The sequence below is a fragment of the Lactuca virosa genome, chromosome 9 (assembly GCF_052849685.1).
Source record: "Lactuca virosa cultivar CGN04683 chromosome 9, Lactuca_virosa_CGN04683_v6, whole genome shotgun sequence".
NCBI lineage: Eukaryota > Viridiplantae > Streptophyta > Magnoliopsida > Asterales > Asteraceae > Lactuca > Lactuca virosa.
This window is the reverse complement of record NC_136434.1, coordinates 177,335,923-177,350,345: the sequence shown is the minus strand read 5'-3', so window position 1 is coordinate 177,350,345 and position 14,423 is coordinate 177,335,923. Positions and strand designations below refer to the sequence as shown.

Genomic DNA, 14,423 nt, shown 5'->3' with positions numbered 1-14,423 from the left:
CGATTTGCCTTGCCCATAGGGTCTATTTATACTTGTAGACTCCTTAAGGGTTTCAACTTGAACCCCAGTTGGATAATCTTTCCTTAAAGCAATCCAACTCCTTATCATGGATAAGCCTTGGACGATTTTGAGCTATCCTTAGCTCTAGAATTCGTCCATCCTCTATCCTATAAGGATTTACAGTCTAAAGTGTAACTATCAAACAATTGACAGTTTATACCCCTATGTTTAATTAATCTCTTTAAGTCACCAAATTAATTCCAATTAATTCTATGACTTATATTAATCAAACAATAATATTATTATTCCTTATATTATACTTATAATATATTAATAATATTTATTCTCTCATAATAAATCATCCTGTCAAGTTGCTATGGTGAAGGCAACACAAAAGGACCATGCACAATCGGGTCAAATACTTGCCTAATATAGTTAAAGCCTTAGACACTATTCCAACAGTCTCCCACTTGGATAAGTCTAGTAACTATATGCACAAGTTCAATTCGATTTGCAATCGTAGCTCTCAAAGACGCTGTCAAACTCTGATCTAATCAATCTTGTCCTTTAGATAAGGGATCGTACAGTCCTCTGTTAGATATCATGCTGACAATTCTATGGAATGATTAGCCAAGCACTTAGGTTTCTCGATCGCTGATTTATTCGACATAGAACTTAATCGAACACATCAAATCAGTTCTGACCGGGCCTGGCACATAAGTCAAAACAAATCATCGAGCGGCCGAGATATCGCTTTTAACCTCTTAGGATAAAAGTCACAGATAAACTTTGACTTATATGCATTTACTTATTCATTAATCAATTATACACAACAATGCGTTTTATAACACCGAGTTACTGATGCGTTTTTCGCATTATCAATGTACAACCAATTAACAAATAACAAACCATATATCTAGGTTTTAAGACTATATGATATTATCGTCTAGCGATCACCCTTTTATATCATATTCCATAAGGTGATTCCAGCAAGCGCGGGTTTGTTCCAATGCTCAAAACCAGTTCATAAGCACTCATGAACGTCGCAACAATCTTCTGCTATGTCTAATACCATTTAGACAATCTACGCACCGATTCATGACAATCTTCATTCATATCTACTTCCGATATATGAACGATTGAGGACAATTTGAATAATTCGATTATTCTTAATAAACTCAATTATTCCGGAAGGCAAAACATGCAAAGAGAAACAATAGTTAAACAATTAACATAAGATAGTAACACTACTCATAAATAAAACTCCTTTATTTAATCATCAGATGTTAATTACATTTATCTATTACACGTTTCTAACACTTTCTAATCTATGCTAATATCATCCTTCAGCCCAATACTCCTAGCATGCTGCAAGTGCTTAACCCTACTCAGTCCCTTCGTAAGCGGATCTGCTGGGTTATCTTCTGATGATATCCTCTTCACTACGAGTTGTCCTTCTTCTACACGATGTCTAATAAAGTGGTATTTTCTGTCGATATGTCGAGATCTACCATGATCCCTCGGTTCCTTGGTTAAGGCAACCGCTCCTTCATTATCATAGAAAATCTCCATGGGCTCCTTTATGGCGGGTACAACTCCAAGATCACCAATGAAGTTCTTCAACCATATTGCCTCCTTCGACGCTTCGCTCGCTGCAATGTACTCTGATTCGCACGTTGAATCAGCTACGGTTTCCTGCTTGGAACTTTTCCAAGTTACTGCTCCTCCATTAAAGGTAAAGACCCAGCCCGACTGTGAACGGTAGTTGTCCCTGTCGGTCTGAAAGCTGGCGTCACTATACCCTCGCACCTTCAAGTCATCACTCCCTCCAAGGACTAAAAACCATTCCTTCGTCCTCCGAAGGTACTTAAGGATATTCTTCACCGCAATCCAATGAGCTCTACCAGGATTCCCTTGATATCTGCTAACCATGCTCAAAGCAAAGGCTACATCAGGGCGAGTACAAGTCATAGCATACATGATTGAGCCAATTGCGGAAGCGTATGGTACTCGGCTCATTTCTGCTATTTCAGCTTCGGTACTCGGACTTTGAGTCTTACTCAACTTGGCATTACTTTGTATCGGTAATTCTCCCTTCTTTGAGTTCTCCATACTAAAACGTTTTAGTACCTTCTCTAAGTAAGTGTTCTGACTAAGTCCTATTAGTCTCTTACTTCTCTCTCTTACTATCCTTATTCCCAAAATATAGGAAGCCTCTCCGAGGTCTTTCATAGCGAAGCACTTCCCGAGCCAGGACTTAACCTCCTGCAAAGTCGGGACGTCGTTTCCTATGAGTAATATGTCATCGACATATAGAACGAGGAAGCTTACTATACTCCCACTGGCTTTGACATATACACATGATTCATCTTCGCTTCGTACAAATCCAAACTCTTTGACTTTCTCATCGAAGCAAACATTCCATCTGCGAGACGCTTGCTTAAGTCCATAAATGGACTTCTCAAGCTTACACACTCTATTCGGATGCTTCGGATCCACAAACCCCTCTGGCTGAGCCATGTAAACATCCTCAGCCAACTTTCCGTTAAGGAAAGTGGTCTTGACATCCATTTGCCAAATCTCATAATCATGAAATGCGGCAATAGCTAGCATCACTCTAATAGACTTTATCTTCGCAACTGGTGAGAAGGTCTCATCATAGTCAACTCCGGGAGTTTGAGTAAAGCCCTTCGCAACCAATCGCGCCTTATACGTGTGTACTTTTCCATCCACGTCGGTCTTCTTCTTGAAGATCCATTTGCACCCAACGGTCTTACGTCCGGGTACATTATCAACCAAATTCCAAACTTGGTTATCATACATGGATTGGATCTCGCTATCCATTGCCTCTTTCCATTTCGCAGACTCCGGGCCTGCCATGGCTTCCTCAAGATTTATTAGTGTACTATCACTAATATACGTGTCCCCTTCGGTAGTAATATGAAAACCATACAACTGGGGTTGAACTCTAACTCTTTCGGAACGTCTAAGAGGTAATGATACGTCAATCGGTTCAACCGGAGTTTCCTCCTCGGGTTGAGTGCCAGCGGTAGAGGTTCCTTCATCTATCGATTCTTGAATCTCTTCAAGTTCGATTTACCTCCCACTGTCTCCTTGGCCTATGAGTTCTCGCTCTCGGAAAACTCCTCTCCTCGCAACAAAGACTACATTGTCCTTTGGTCTATAGAAGAGATATCCAAAGGATTTCTGCGGGTAGCCGATGAAAATACATCGCTCACTACGAGGTTCGAGCTTGTCGTGAGTGTCTCGTCTTACAAAAGTTTCACAACCCCAAACCTTGATATGTGCCAACGAGGGAGCTTTCCCTGTCCACATCTCGTGAGGTGTTTTGGCAACCTTCTTAGTAGGGACTCGGTTAAGGATATGGGCGGCAGTCTCTAAGGCATACCCCCAAAAAGAGATTGATAGTGAAGCACGACTCATCAAAGAGCGAACCATGTCCAACAAGGTTCGATTACGCCTTTCTGCCACATCATTCAATTGTGGTGTCCTAGGTGGCGTCAATTGTGAAACTATTCCACACTCCTTGAGATAGTCGTGGAATTCAAGACTTAGGTACTCTCCTCCTCGATCGGATCGAAGCATCTTGATTTTCCTGCCCAATTGATTCTCCACTTCATTCTTAAACTCTTTGAACTTTTCAAAAGTTTCTGACTTTTGCTTGATTAAATAGATATACCCATATCTACTATAGTCATCGGTAAAAGTCACGTAGAAGCGGTTTCCATCCTTCGTGGTTGATCTAAACGGTCCACACACATCGGTATGTATTAGGTCCAATAGACCCTCACCCCTTTCGCAAGAACCAGCGAAGGGTGACTTAGTCATCTTTCCAAGCAAAAGAGACTTGCATGTGTCATCTTCCTTAAGGTCGAATGACTCCAACACTCCATCCTTTTGGAGTTGGGCTATGCGTTTCTTGTTGACATGTCCAAGGCGACAATGCCACAAGGATGCTTTATCCATGCTATTGGAAGAATCTATGTTCAAAACATCATTTCCTAAGTTATCAACAATCATAACAGTTTCATAAATTCCATTACATGGTATAGCTTCAAAATAAAAGACACCATTTAGATAAGCCAAAATAGAACCATTCTCATTATTAAAAGAAAATCTAAAACCTTGTCTAAACAAACCATGAAATGAAATGATGTTTCTAGCCATTTCTGGCGAATAGCAACAATTGTTCAAATCTAAAGATAAACCATTTCTAAGTACTAAAGAATACACTCCAATCTTGGTCACAGGCGACGATCTTCTGTTCCCCATGATTAGATTTATTCTTCCAGCCTCCACATCCCTATTTCTTCTTAGTCCCTGCACATTAGAACAAATGTGGTAACCACAACCGGTATCAAGAACCCAAGAAATAGCATGAGATGAATCGTTAGATTTAGTTGTGTATATACCTGCGAAAGACGGCTTGATCTTTCCTTCCTTGATGGCTTGCAAGTACTCTGGGTAGCTTCTCTTCCAATGTCCTATCTTGTGGCAGTGGTGGCACTCTGCCTCCTTTGGGTTCGCGCAGGGCTTAGCAGGATCAACTTTGGTCCCACTAGAAGAGGCACCATCTCGGGCTTTAACCTTGCGATAGTTCTTAGACGAAGTCTTCCTCTTCTTTCCCTTTCCTTGTCCAATAGCCAAGACAGGAACAGTGGGTGGATTGGGAGTTGGTGCAACAGACTTGTCCTTGAAGTTGCTCTCAGCGACCCTCAAGAGACCTTGGAGTTTGCTTAGGGTGACCTCCTCTTTATTCATGTGGTAGGTCATCCTAAATTGATTGTAGCTCGGAGGCAAAGAGTGAAGCACCATGTCGATCGCCAAGTCTTCCCCAAAGTCAACATTCAACTTGCGAAGACGGTCGACATACCTTTGCATCTTTTGCAGGTGCACGGTAAGAGACTCTCCATGACCCATTTTAGCGGAAATCATGTTAGTGAAAATCTCATAACGCTCTTGTCTCGCGTTTTGGTGGTATCTCTCCAATAAGTCTTGGTGCATTTCATACGGATACATGTCCTCATAGGACTTTTGGAATTCGGAGTTCATAGTGGCTATCATGATGCAATGTACCTTCGTTGCATCTCGCTCGTGAGTTTCAAAAGCGGTCATCTCAGCCGGAGTAGCGATTTCTGGATTGATCTTCTCGAGCTTCTCATCGAGGACATACTCCTTATCCTCATAGCGAGCAATCGTGCGAATGTATCTTATCCATTCGCTAAAGTTCGTTCCATCGAAGGTGACCTTTTGACAAAGGCTCATCAAGGTGGATGAACTAGCAGCAGCGTTGTTTGCGTTCGACATCTAGAAAGGACAAAGATAGATTAGAATTTGAATCCCTAATTATCACCCAATAAGAAAATTAGGGCTAGGATCCAACAACAATATTTACACATTAGAAAAGGGATACCGTAATCTAGCATGCAAACATTTTGAAGGTAAGTGAATGACGATTCACTAATTCTCCACCATAAAATCTAACTTTAAGCCTAAATGTATTGAGAATTCCTAGATTTGGATGAGATTCATTGAAACTTTTCAATGGCATGTTTAAATCTCGATATGCCCCTCTTGTTTGTGACTGGGATACCGAGGATCACAAAGCGGGTGTGAATTACCATGCAAATTCACATGGTGCCTTCATTGTAACAATCACCTATTCGACGTGTCGGTAAACCACACACGCTTCATCGAACTATGATAAACAATTAATCACCCTTTGCCACCTTTGCTTAGAACCAATTAGTGTGCCGGTAAACCACACATGCTCCACTAACTTCTTAGCAAGGGTGCAAAGTGTAATTTCATGGGATTGCATCAATTCACTTTTCCTAAAGTAACTAAGATTGGGAAATTTTAAAAAAATATGTAGTTACTTTATATTTCTTATTATACTTTTAATGAGAGGAGAAGGTTGCCATATCCTACCCGTTCGGCTAACGACCCTCCACCGATCAAGCAAGCGGTGGGTGAGAGTGTTCACCCATTAAGCGCCATTTTATAGGCCGCAACCTTATACCCACCTTATAGATCGGCTTCGTGAATGAGGCCTACTAACGGTAAGACTAGCATTTAGTTATACATATATATATATATATATATATATATATATATATATATATTAATCTTGTAATATTATACTAGTATAGGGTTGTATTTTAAACCTTTTAAAATCTAGGGTTTGAAATTTAAGTTGTCTAAATTAAACTTTTAATCACAAAACATAAATTTCAAAACTTGAGGACAAGTTTTAAAACATTTAAAACATGGAGGATCAAATAACAAATAATTTTAATTAACAATTAATTTCCTAATTATCCATATTTGATTTATTCAAGATTTCTTGCAAGATAATTACCAATTTAATCAAAAAAATTAATTAATTATCATATAAGGAAATTAAATATTTTATTAGTTGATAAATATCTTTAATTAGATCAAGGTTATAGTCATATATATCAAAAAATCGGATTAGGGTTGATCTAATTTGTAAAAGGTAAGTTTCCATAAGATAAATACCAAAAAATCCCGTTTTTAACCTTTCCTGATGCTCGGACTCGCCGAGTGCACCAAGGGACTCGCCGAGTCAGGCCTACTCGCCGAGTCCACCATGGGACTCGCCGAGTCCATGACTCAGAAACACAAAATTCGAATTTTGCAGTTAAGAAACAAACAAGCAAGCAACAATTTAATAGAAACCAAGCTAGGCTCTGATACCACTGATGGGTTTTAGCCATAAGAACTTTCCTATGTGCGCATGCAAAACCCTAATGCTTGGATCTAGGCTTTCTAATTAAACATGCTTTGAATCCAAGACTTCTAATGACTAATTAGGTATAAGAACAATACAAAATCAGATCTGGAAGTTTACCTTTGAACCTCTTGTTTGATCTTGTTGTCTTGGAGCTCTAGAGTCACAATTGTCACTCCTCTAATGGCTTACAAACACCAACTAGCAAAGAGGATGATTTGAGAGAGAGGTTAGGGATGAAATTCGGCCAGGGTTCCTCTACTTTAGAACAGATGCCGATTTGCCTTGCCCATAGGGTCTATTTATACTTGTAGACTCCTTAAGGGTTTCAACTTGAACCCCAGTTGGATAATCTTTCCTTAAAGCAATCCAACTCCTTATCATGGATAAGCCTTGGACGATTTTGAGCTATCCTTAGCTCTAGAATTCGTCCATCCTCTATCCTATAAGGATTTACAGTCTAAAGTGTAACTATCAAACAATTGACAGTTTATACCCCTATGTTTAATTAATCTCTTTAAGTCACCAAATTAATTCCAATTAATTCTATGACTTATATTAATCAAACAATAATATTATTATTCCTTATATTATACTTATAATATATTAATAATATTTATTCTCTCATAATAAATCATCCTGTCAAGTTGCTATGGTGAAGGCAACCCAAAAGGACCATGCACAATCGGGTCAAATACTTGCCTAATATAGTTGCAGCCTTAGACACTATTCCAACAGTTACGAGATTCATCACACAAGACTTAAGCCAAATCACAAGACCTATGCAACCAAGCAGTCGAGATCGCGATACACATAAGCATCAACAGCCGCAAACACCTCATCAATGATTGTCACACGTAAGACGTAGTGAAAAAAACCTAAAGAAATCATTCATAAATACTAAATGAGTACAAAAACAAAAATGACTTATTTTGAAACAAAAAAAATATTAAGGACTAAATGTGTACAAAAATATTAAGGACTAAATGTGTACAAAGTGAAAAATATATTATCCTATTAAGTTATTTTTCTCGGCTAACCTGGAGTAACCGGTCATAAGGATTAAATGTGTACAATTTAACAAGTTGAAGGGGTAAATGTGGACGGAAAAAAAAACTCAGTAACCAAATGTGTACAAATCGAAAAATATTTTATCTTTTTAAGTCATTATCCCATTATGTGGACAAAAGAGAAGTTTGGCCTGGCAACATGGAAACAAATTGGATGATGAGAATGGTCGGAGATATTCTTAATATTATAGAGTTGCTTGTTGACATCATTATCGTGTAAGAGTAATTAAGTAAGTGTTTTAGCATTCAAAAGACGTACAAAATAATATTTATTAAGTATGGAAGCAGGGATCCAACGCATAGACTATTTGGAAAAATAATTTTATTTTTTGCATAATACCATTTGCGAGGCCATGTTATTTTCATTTTAGGGTTAGATCGTTCTCTTGGAGGATTTAATCAAATGGATTTATGTATTTTTTTTATTTTGAATCTTTTATGTTTTCAAAAGCAAAAGGCAAAATTACAAGAGATAGAGCCTTGATTGAAGGATAAACCAAAACCGAATAACCGATGAACTTATTAAGTTTTCTTGAGTGGAAAAAGAGTGGGCCATAAATAAAATAAGAAAAAAAAAGGACATGTGACATAAGATTAGGGTTAATGTCACTCTTGCCCAACAAACTAAGACCTTCTGTTTTAAAAGGTCACTAATCTTATTTTTTTGCATTCTACGGGTGTAATCTTGATTTTTAAATTTTAAAAGGTCCTTATTTCTTAATTTCTTAACTTGTTACCGGCTAGAAGCCGGTCAATACATGTCCTACATTTCTTCATCAACTTACTCATCTTCTTTACATGGCCACCACCACCATTGTTCCTTACCTTTTGCCTTTTTTTATCGACTACCTCCATCTCCGTCTTCTTCCACTTTGATTATCACAAAAAAAAACCACGCCATTCTTTCTCAACTGCCTCCATCCTCAACCTCCCATCCACCTTCTCCCACTTTGATTATCCCAAAAAAAAAAATTCATGTCCACCGTCCCATATTCCATGAAGATGTCATTGAAAAATAAAATCAATATCCAAAATAAATAAATCGATAAAATCAAGACCATGGAAAATTTTGGGTGTTGCTATTAAGACACCCCTTAGACACCCTATAGATACATTTATCAAAAACCTATAGATAACTAGTTATAATCATTTTTTTTGGAAAACAATGTAATTTTAACAAATAAAAATACCTTAAAACCTATATAGGGTGTCAAAATGGTAAAATGGGGTGTCTTTTTAGCTAACCCCAAAATTTTAAGCTGTGCATGTGTATTTTTAGATTGTTACTGCAAGAAATTTGCAGATGATGCTTCCGATTTCCAAAAATTATCTTGCAAATGTCTCTTTCGTTATATTCAAAAACAACATATTTGCAGGTACTTTTCGTTACTCCAAAGAGCTTGTGATGCAAAATCCTAACAACAAACCTTGATATGTGTTTAACGTAAGAACAGGGAACAGAGACCGGATACCAAAACATTAATTCTCAAGTAACGAAAAGAAGAACACCAAATAAAACCCAAAAAAATAAGAACACAAAAAAAAACTCAGAAAAAGATACCAATTAATCCCAAGCGCTATCTTTTTTGGGTTTCATAAATCTCCTAGCGTTGTCCTTCGAAAATGACCCATTAATCACGTACTTCCTCAATTAATTTGGGTGTTGCTAAATTGACACCTCTTAGACACCCTATAAACACTTTTAGTAAAAAGTCAACCTATAATAAACTATTTATAATTTACTTTTTTTAAAAACAATGCAAATTCAACAAATAAAAAAACCTTAAAATCAAATAGGATGTCTAAATGGAAAAATGGGGTGTCTTTTTAGCCAATCTCATCCATTTCTATGCATCTATGCAACCAGACCTCCTACGACACCACTACTCGATTCCAAGTTCTAGGGTTTTCATTATCTCTGCTAATGATCAATCGATGAACTGATTTTTAGATTAGCTAATTCAATTTTCCATGAAGGAAGTTCAAAATACGGGAATTTAGAGTCAAAGCCTTGATCGGAGTTAACCAATTCAGAAAACCCACGAAGGACAGGTGGGTGTCGCTGCAGATAGTAGCGGTGGAGGAGTGAAGGTTGAGGTAGGTAATGTCGTTGAAGGAGCTCAAGTGGTGGTGAAGAGGAAGCGAGGGGATCAAGCGAACCAGTCGTCTGCTAAGAAGATTAAAGAAGAGGATAATGATGATGACGTTTCTTTTATTTGCTTCAATGGTGGGAGTCTCATGTTGTGCAATGGTAGATTTGTGCTCATATTGTTTGCTTCATCCATATAGAGGCTACAACATACAACTGTTATGTTCATGTTCTTTTGGTATTGGATAAATGTCTGCATTTATTGCATTGAACTGCATTCGATGACATTCAAAGAATTAACTTTTATGAGCTTTTATATCCTATTTTGCAAACCTAACCGGCTATAATGGGCTGGTTACCTAAATTAGCCTGTAAAACACAAGTTTCTACCCTTCAAATGCAAAAAATAATAATAATAAGAGGAATGACCTTTTAAACCAAAATTGATAAGTTGGTTGGGCTACAGTGACAATAACTCCATAAGATTATTAGAATAGATTTGGACTTTTTATAGCCCGCAAGATTTTTGTATTATATCATCATATCATCATTAAGTCACACCATCTTTTGTAAACATAATTTCACCACACAAATGTCCCCTTATAAACACCTTTATTGACATTTTCTTTGCTCATACCATATTCTTTTAGACTATCGCTAAACCCAACTATATCCAATCAAACAAGCAACATAAAGCTAAGATATCGAAATTGTACATAGATCCAAATATATAAGCATAACACAAAGAAAAGAAAAACATAACAATTATAGTACACACAAATGAGGAATACAACATTCTTGTCAACGTGACATCTTCCTATGGCCAACTATAATTATCTCAGGGGTGTCATCTTCTTTTTCCCTTTCTGCCTCCTTATCTTCTTTACTCCCTTCTATGACAAGCGGGTTCTTTCTGGAGGGGTTTACCACACAATTCGGGTCCCGAGGATCACATGCAGGAGCTTCGGCTTTGGTTTCTCGAATCAAAATGGAAGCCATGAGGATGGCCGAAAGGCAAAGAAAAGCCATTGGCTTCATCGTTGTGTTGTTCTCTTGCAATGGATATGGAAAGTTGCAAAACGTTTTTTGTATTCGTGTAAATAGTTGTTTAGTAGGTTAATTTGTGGATAATAATGATTTAAAAATCCAATGGTTATGAATTATGATGCATTGGTTACAACCCCCTTTTTTTAAATTTTGTATATGGATAAGTAGTTTAATAGATGAACTTGTGGACAAGGGTGGTTGAAAAAATAAGTGGTTATTACCTATTACACACGTAAAAACCATTTTTTTTATTTGTGTAAATAGCTATTTAATGTTTTTAGCAAATTAGTAGATTAAACTTGATTGAGACTAATTTAATAAATTCACTAATTATGTTGACACTGAATCTCCAGTTGTAATTTATTATCCTCATCCTCATCATCGAAAATAGTCCTAAAAAGTCTATAAAAAAAACATAAATGTCCTCATCCTCATCACTGAAAATAATCCTAAAAAGTCTATAAAATAAAAAAAAATGTTCTCCTCATCCCCGTCATTGAAAATAACCCTAAAAAGTCTGTCAAAAAAAATAAACATGAATGCACTCTTCATCCTCATCACTGAAAATAACCCTAAAAAGTCTGTCTAGTGCCCCATTCAATAAACACATCCGTAAAGTTTCTCCTTTTGATAATAAAGCACGGTCCGAGCTGCTATTGTACTCGCGGTGTTACCAAAGCTCAAGCTACCACCTTGTGGCGGCCTTAGTAATTCCATCACCCTTTCGGCGGCAACCACTTGTTCTTCCCGGACTCCTTCATTACACATTACTTCCCTGAAACACCGCCAACCAAACATGATCACAGACTGTAATGACTTATTCCATTACCTTTCGAATCTCTGTGTCATTATGAATAAAGAATCGGGTGAAATCTTACGTGAGTAAACGTGCTAGTTTTGTGGGTGAGCAATGACGAAAAAGGGCTTCGGGAATAACAGGTGAATTAAGAAGGATATTTGGGAGAGAAATGTAAGGTATTTTAGCTTTATAACGTATCACCCATTCTGTTAGGAAATGGGCTCGATACGCGATAACACATGATAATCGCGCAAGTTGCAATTCCATTGCCGCTGTCCCCGATGTACATAACGCCACACTGCTCGCCTGTATCAGCTAGTTTTTCAGCTAACAGCTAGTTTTTCAATTGCCAGATAACTAGTATTACTTACACTAAATGCATCATATTTGGTGTGGGGTGATCCTCCAGGAACCAGTACGACAGGTGTCGGCCACTCATTGGTGGTTCTTTTGATGTGATCTTCTACATGTTTGTTAGGTGCCACGTGGATAACAGTCATTAAGTCCTGAATGGAGTCCGTTAAGAGATTCATGGTTTTTGAGTAAATTGGAAGCATACGTGTCACTTCTTGTAATCTACTTCCAGGAAGCAGACTCAATATTCTTGAACCTTGCAAAAAACATTACCCGGATTTTAAAAAACTTATTGTATCTTTTTGGATTTTTGAATATGTCCAATTTTACCTGAGGAAATTCCGTATTTACCCCTGAACATGTCAGCATTTCCTTGCACCTTCCATCCCTTTTCTGTAGCAACCTTTTGTTGGACATGAACATGTAATCATTAAGTGACTGAATATTTAGTGTAATGGCCAAAAATTTGGAAGGGTAAAAAGGGAAAAAAGTGGAAACAACTTGTACCGAGTTAAGGTCAAGGGAATCTTCTAGAATGGGGTGGCCCACAAAGGTTGCAGGTAGTCCATTAGATATGCAAACTTCCTCTTCAAATGGAAGAATACATAAGACATGATCAATAAACTCAGAAAGTCCCTTAAGTCTTGCTTCACCTCCTTTCCATGCCCAAAAAGATGGTGCTACATAATGGAAGTGTAAAGGTCCTTTTTGCCCATATCTAGCTGCAAAAATTATTCCCCCATTTTCCTACACCATAAATATTATAAGGAAAATCTAAATTACATGTTTGAAATCAAGAAAAAGATGGTCGAAGAATTACCCCTTAATTGCTTTAAAAGACGAAAAGAGAATCCCTTTGAATCAATTGTCACTATGACATGAGGATTAAATGAGATTGCAGCTTCAAATGTTTGCTTCAGTCTAACCTGCAAAAGTTATAGATTTTTAGTAGTTTTTAAGATGTCTGATATAATTATTTATTTCTTTACAAGAAGTTATGAGAAATTGGAAAAAGAAAGTACTTGGAACTTATTTAGATGTGGCAACAACTCCCAAATCCCCATTACAGCAATATCTTCGATGGGGAAAACAGATTTCAATCCATGTTTTGCCATCATAGATCTAAAAATTGACACACGGATAAATGAATACATATGTATGTATGTATGTATGTATGTTTACAAATGAATATAGATGTGAATTTGAAAACCACAAAATTGTTTGGGGAAACAGATACTAATTGATTAGGGTTAAGAAGATTTAGAGATTGAAAGGTGAATCTACATGACTAAAAAAGAATTACCCTCCGACTCCAGCAATGTGTATTGGGAATGGTGAAAGCTTCGTTAAGGCAGCTATTAAACGAGAACCAATAGCATCTCCTGAAGCTTCTCCTGCAACTAAAAAGATCCTCATTTCTCCATCTTTGGAAGCCAAATCAACTGCAGATTGTCTCGAAGTGGAGAAATATTTCCCCAATGACAACAGAAAGTCTGAAGTAGTTCTTCTATTTGAATTGCGGATAGGCTTAAGCAACATTGTGATGTTTACTGCAAATCAGAAATCAGACCAGCCAACATGATGGACAACCTTTAGGCATTCATGGAAGTCGCCGGGGGTGTGGAACTGCGAGCGACGGCAGTGGCGGTGAACTCTGCCGGAAAAGTCACTGGGAGTGGGTGTGAGGGCGAGGCGCTATGTGTCCTTGGCAGCTTCGAGCTCTGTTTCTTTATTTCTTCCCTAGCAACCAGCCGGTATCAATCCCAAGACCCAAAGTAGTGATTACATTATTATTATTATTATTATTTTTTTTTTTTTGTAAAATGTCAATGTAGCACATCAAAGCTTCGTTAATTATCCGATTTGGTCATTAAAGTTATTTTTTTGCACAATAGACCATTGAACTCGTTTTTTACCTGTTAAACAGGGGAATTATCCAGATTTTACCTGGTTTCACCGGTTACACTAAGCCTATGTGGCTTTATTGTTCTTTTTTCTAATATGTGGCTTTTTCCCCCTCTTTAAAACCCTAAATTAAAAAAAAACCCACCCTTTACCCAAGAAGAACAGTACGTCTTCTTCCCGGTTCCCCCCACCACATAAATCAACCGGTGATTGTGCTTGCTTCTGCATCCCGATTGTGCTTCTTCTGCGTTCGTAGCCTTTACCCCAAGCAAAACAGAGATCAACATTGCTCTTTTGTCTCCATCTATCAATCGATCAAAGGTCTCAGAACGACACCCCCTTTTCTTCGTTCCCAATCGACGATCACTTATGTCTTCTTCATAA

At 37.6% G+C, this 14,423-nt stretch overlaps 1 protein-coding gene across 1 annotated transcript; it reads right to left on the bottom strand.

Moving 5' to 3' along the window:
- Positions 1-11,323: 11,323 nt before the first annotated feature.
- Positions 11,324-13,872, bottom strand: LPXB (lipid-A-disaccharide synthase B). Its single transcript, XM_079074489.1, has 8 exons — positions 13,438-13,872; positions 13,157-13,256; positions 12,955-13,060; positions 12,642-12,856; positions 12,465-12,537; positions 12,152-12,390; positions 11,860-12,086; positions 11,324-11,756 (listed from the first exon to the last, which is right to left on the bottom strand). Exons 1-8 carry the CDS (start codon positions 13,671-13,673, stop codon positions 11,579-11,581), a joined length of 1,374 nt encoding a protein of 457 aa, XP_078930615.1. The 5' UTR covers positions 13,674-13,872; the 3' UTR covers positions 11,324-11,578.
- Between the last annotated feature and the right edge of the window lie 551 nt (positions 13,873-14,423).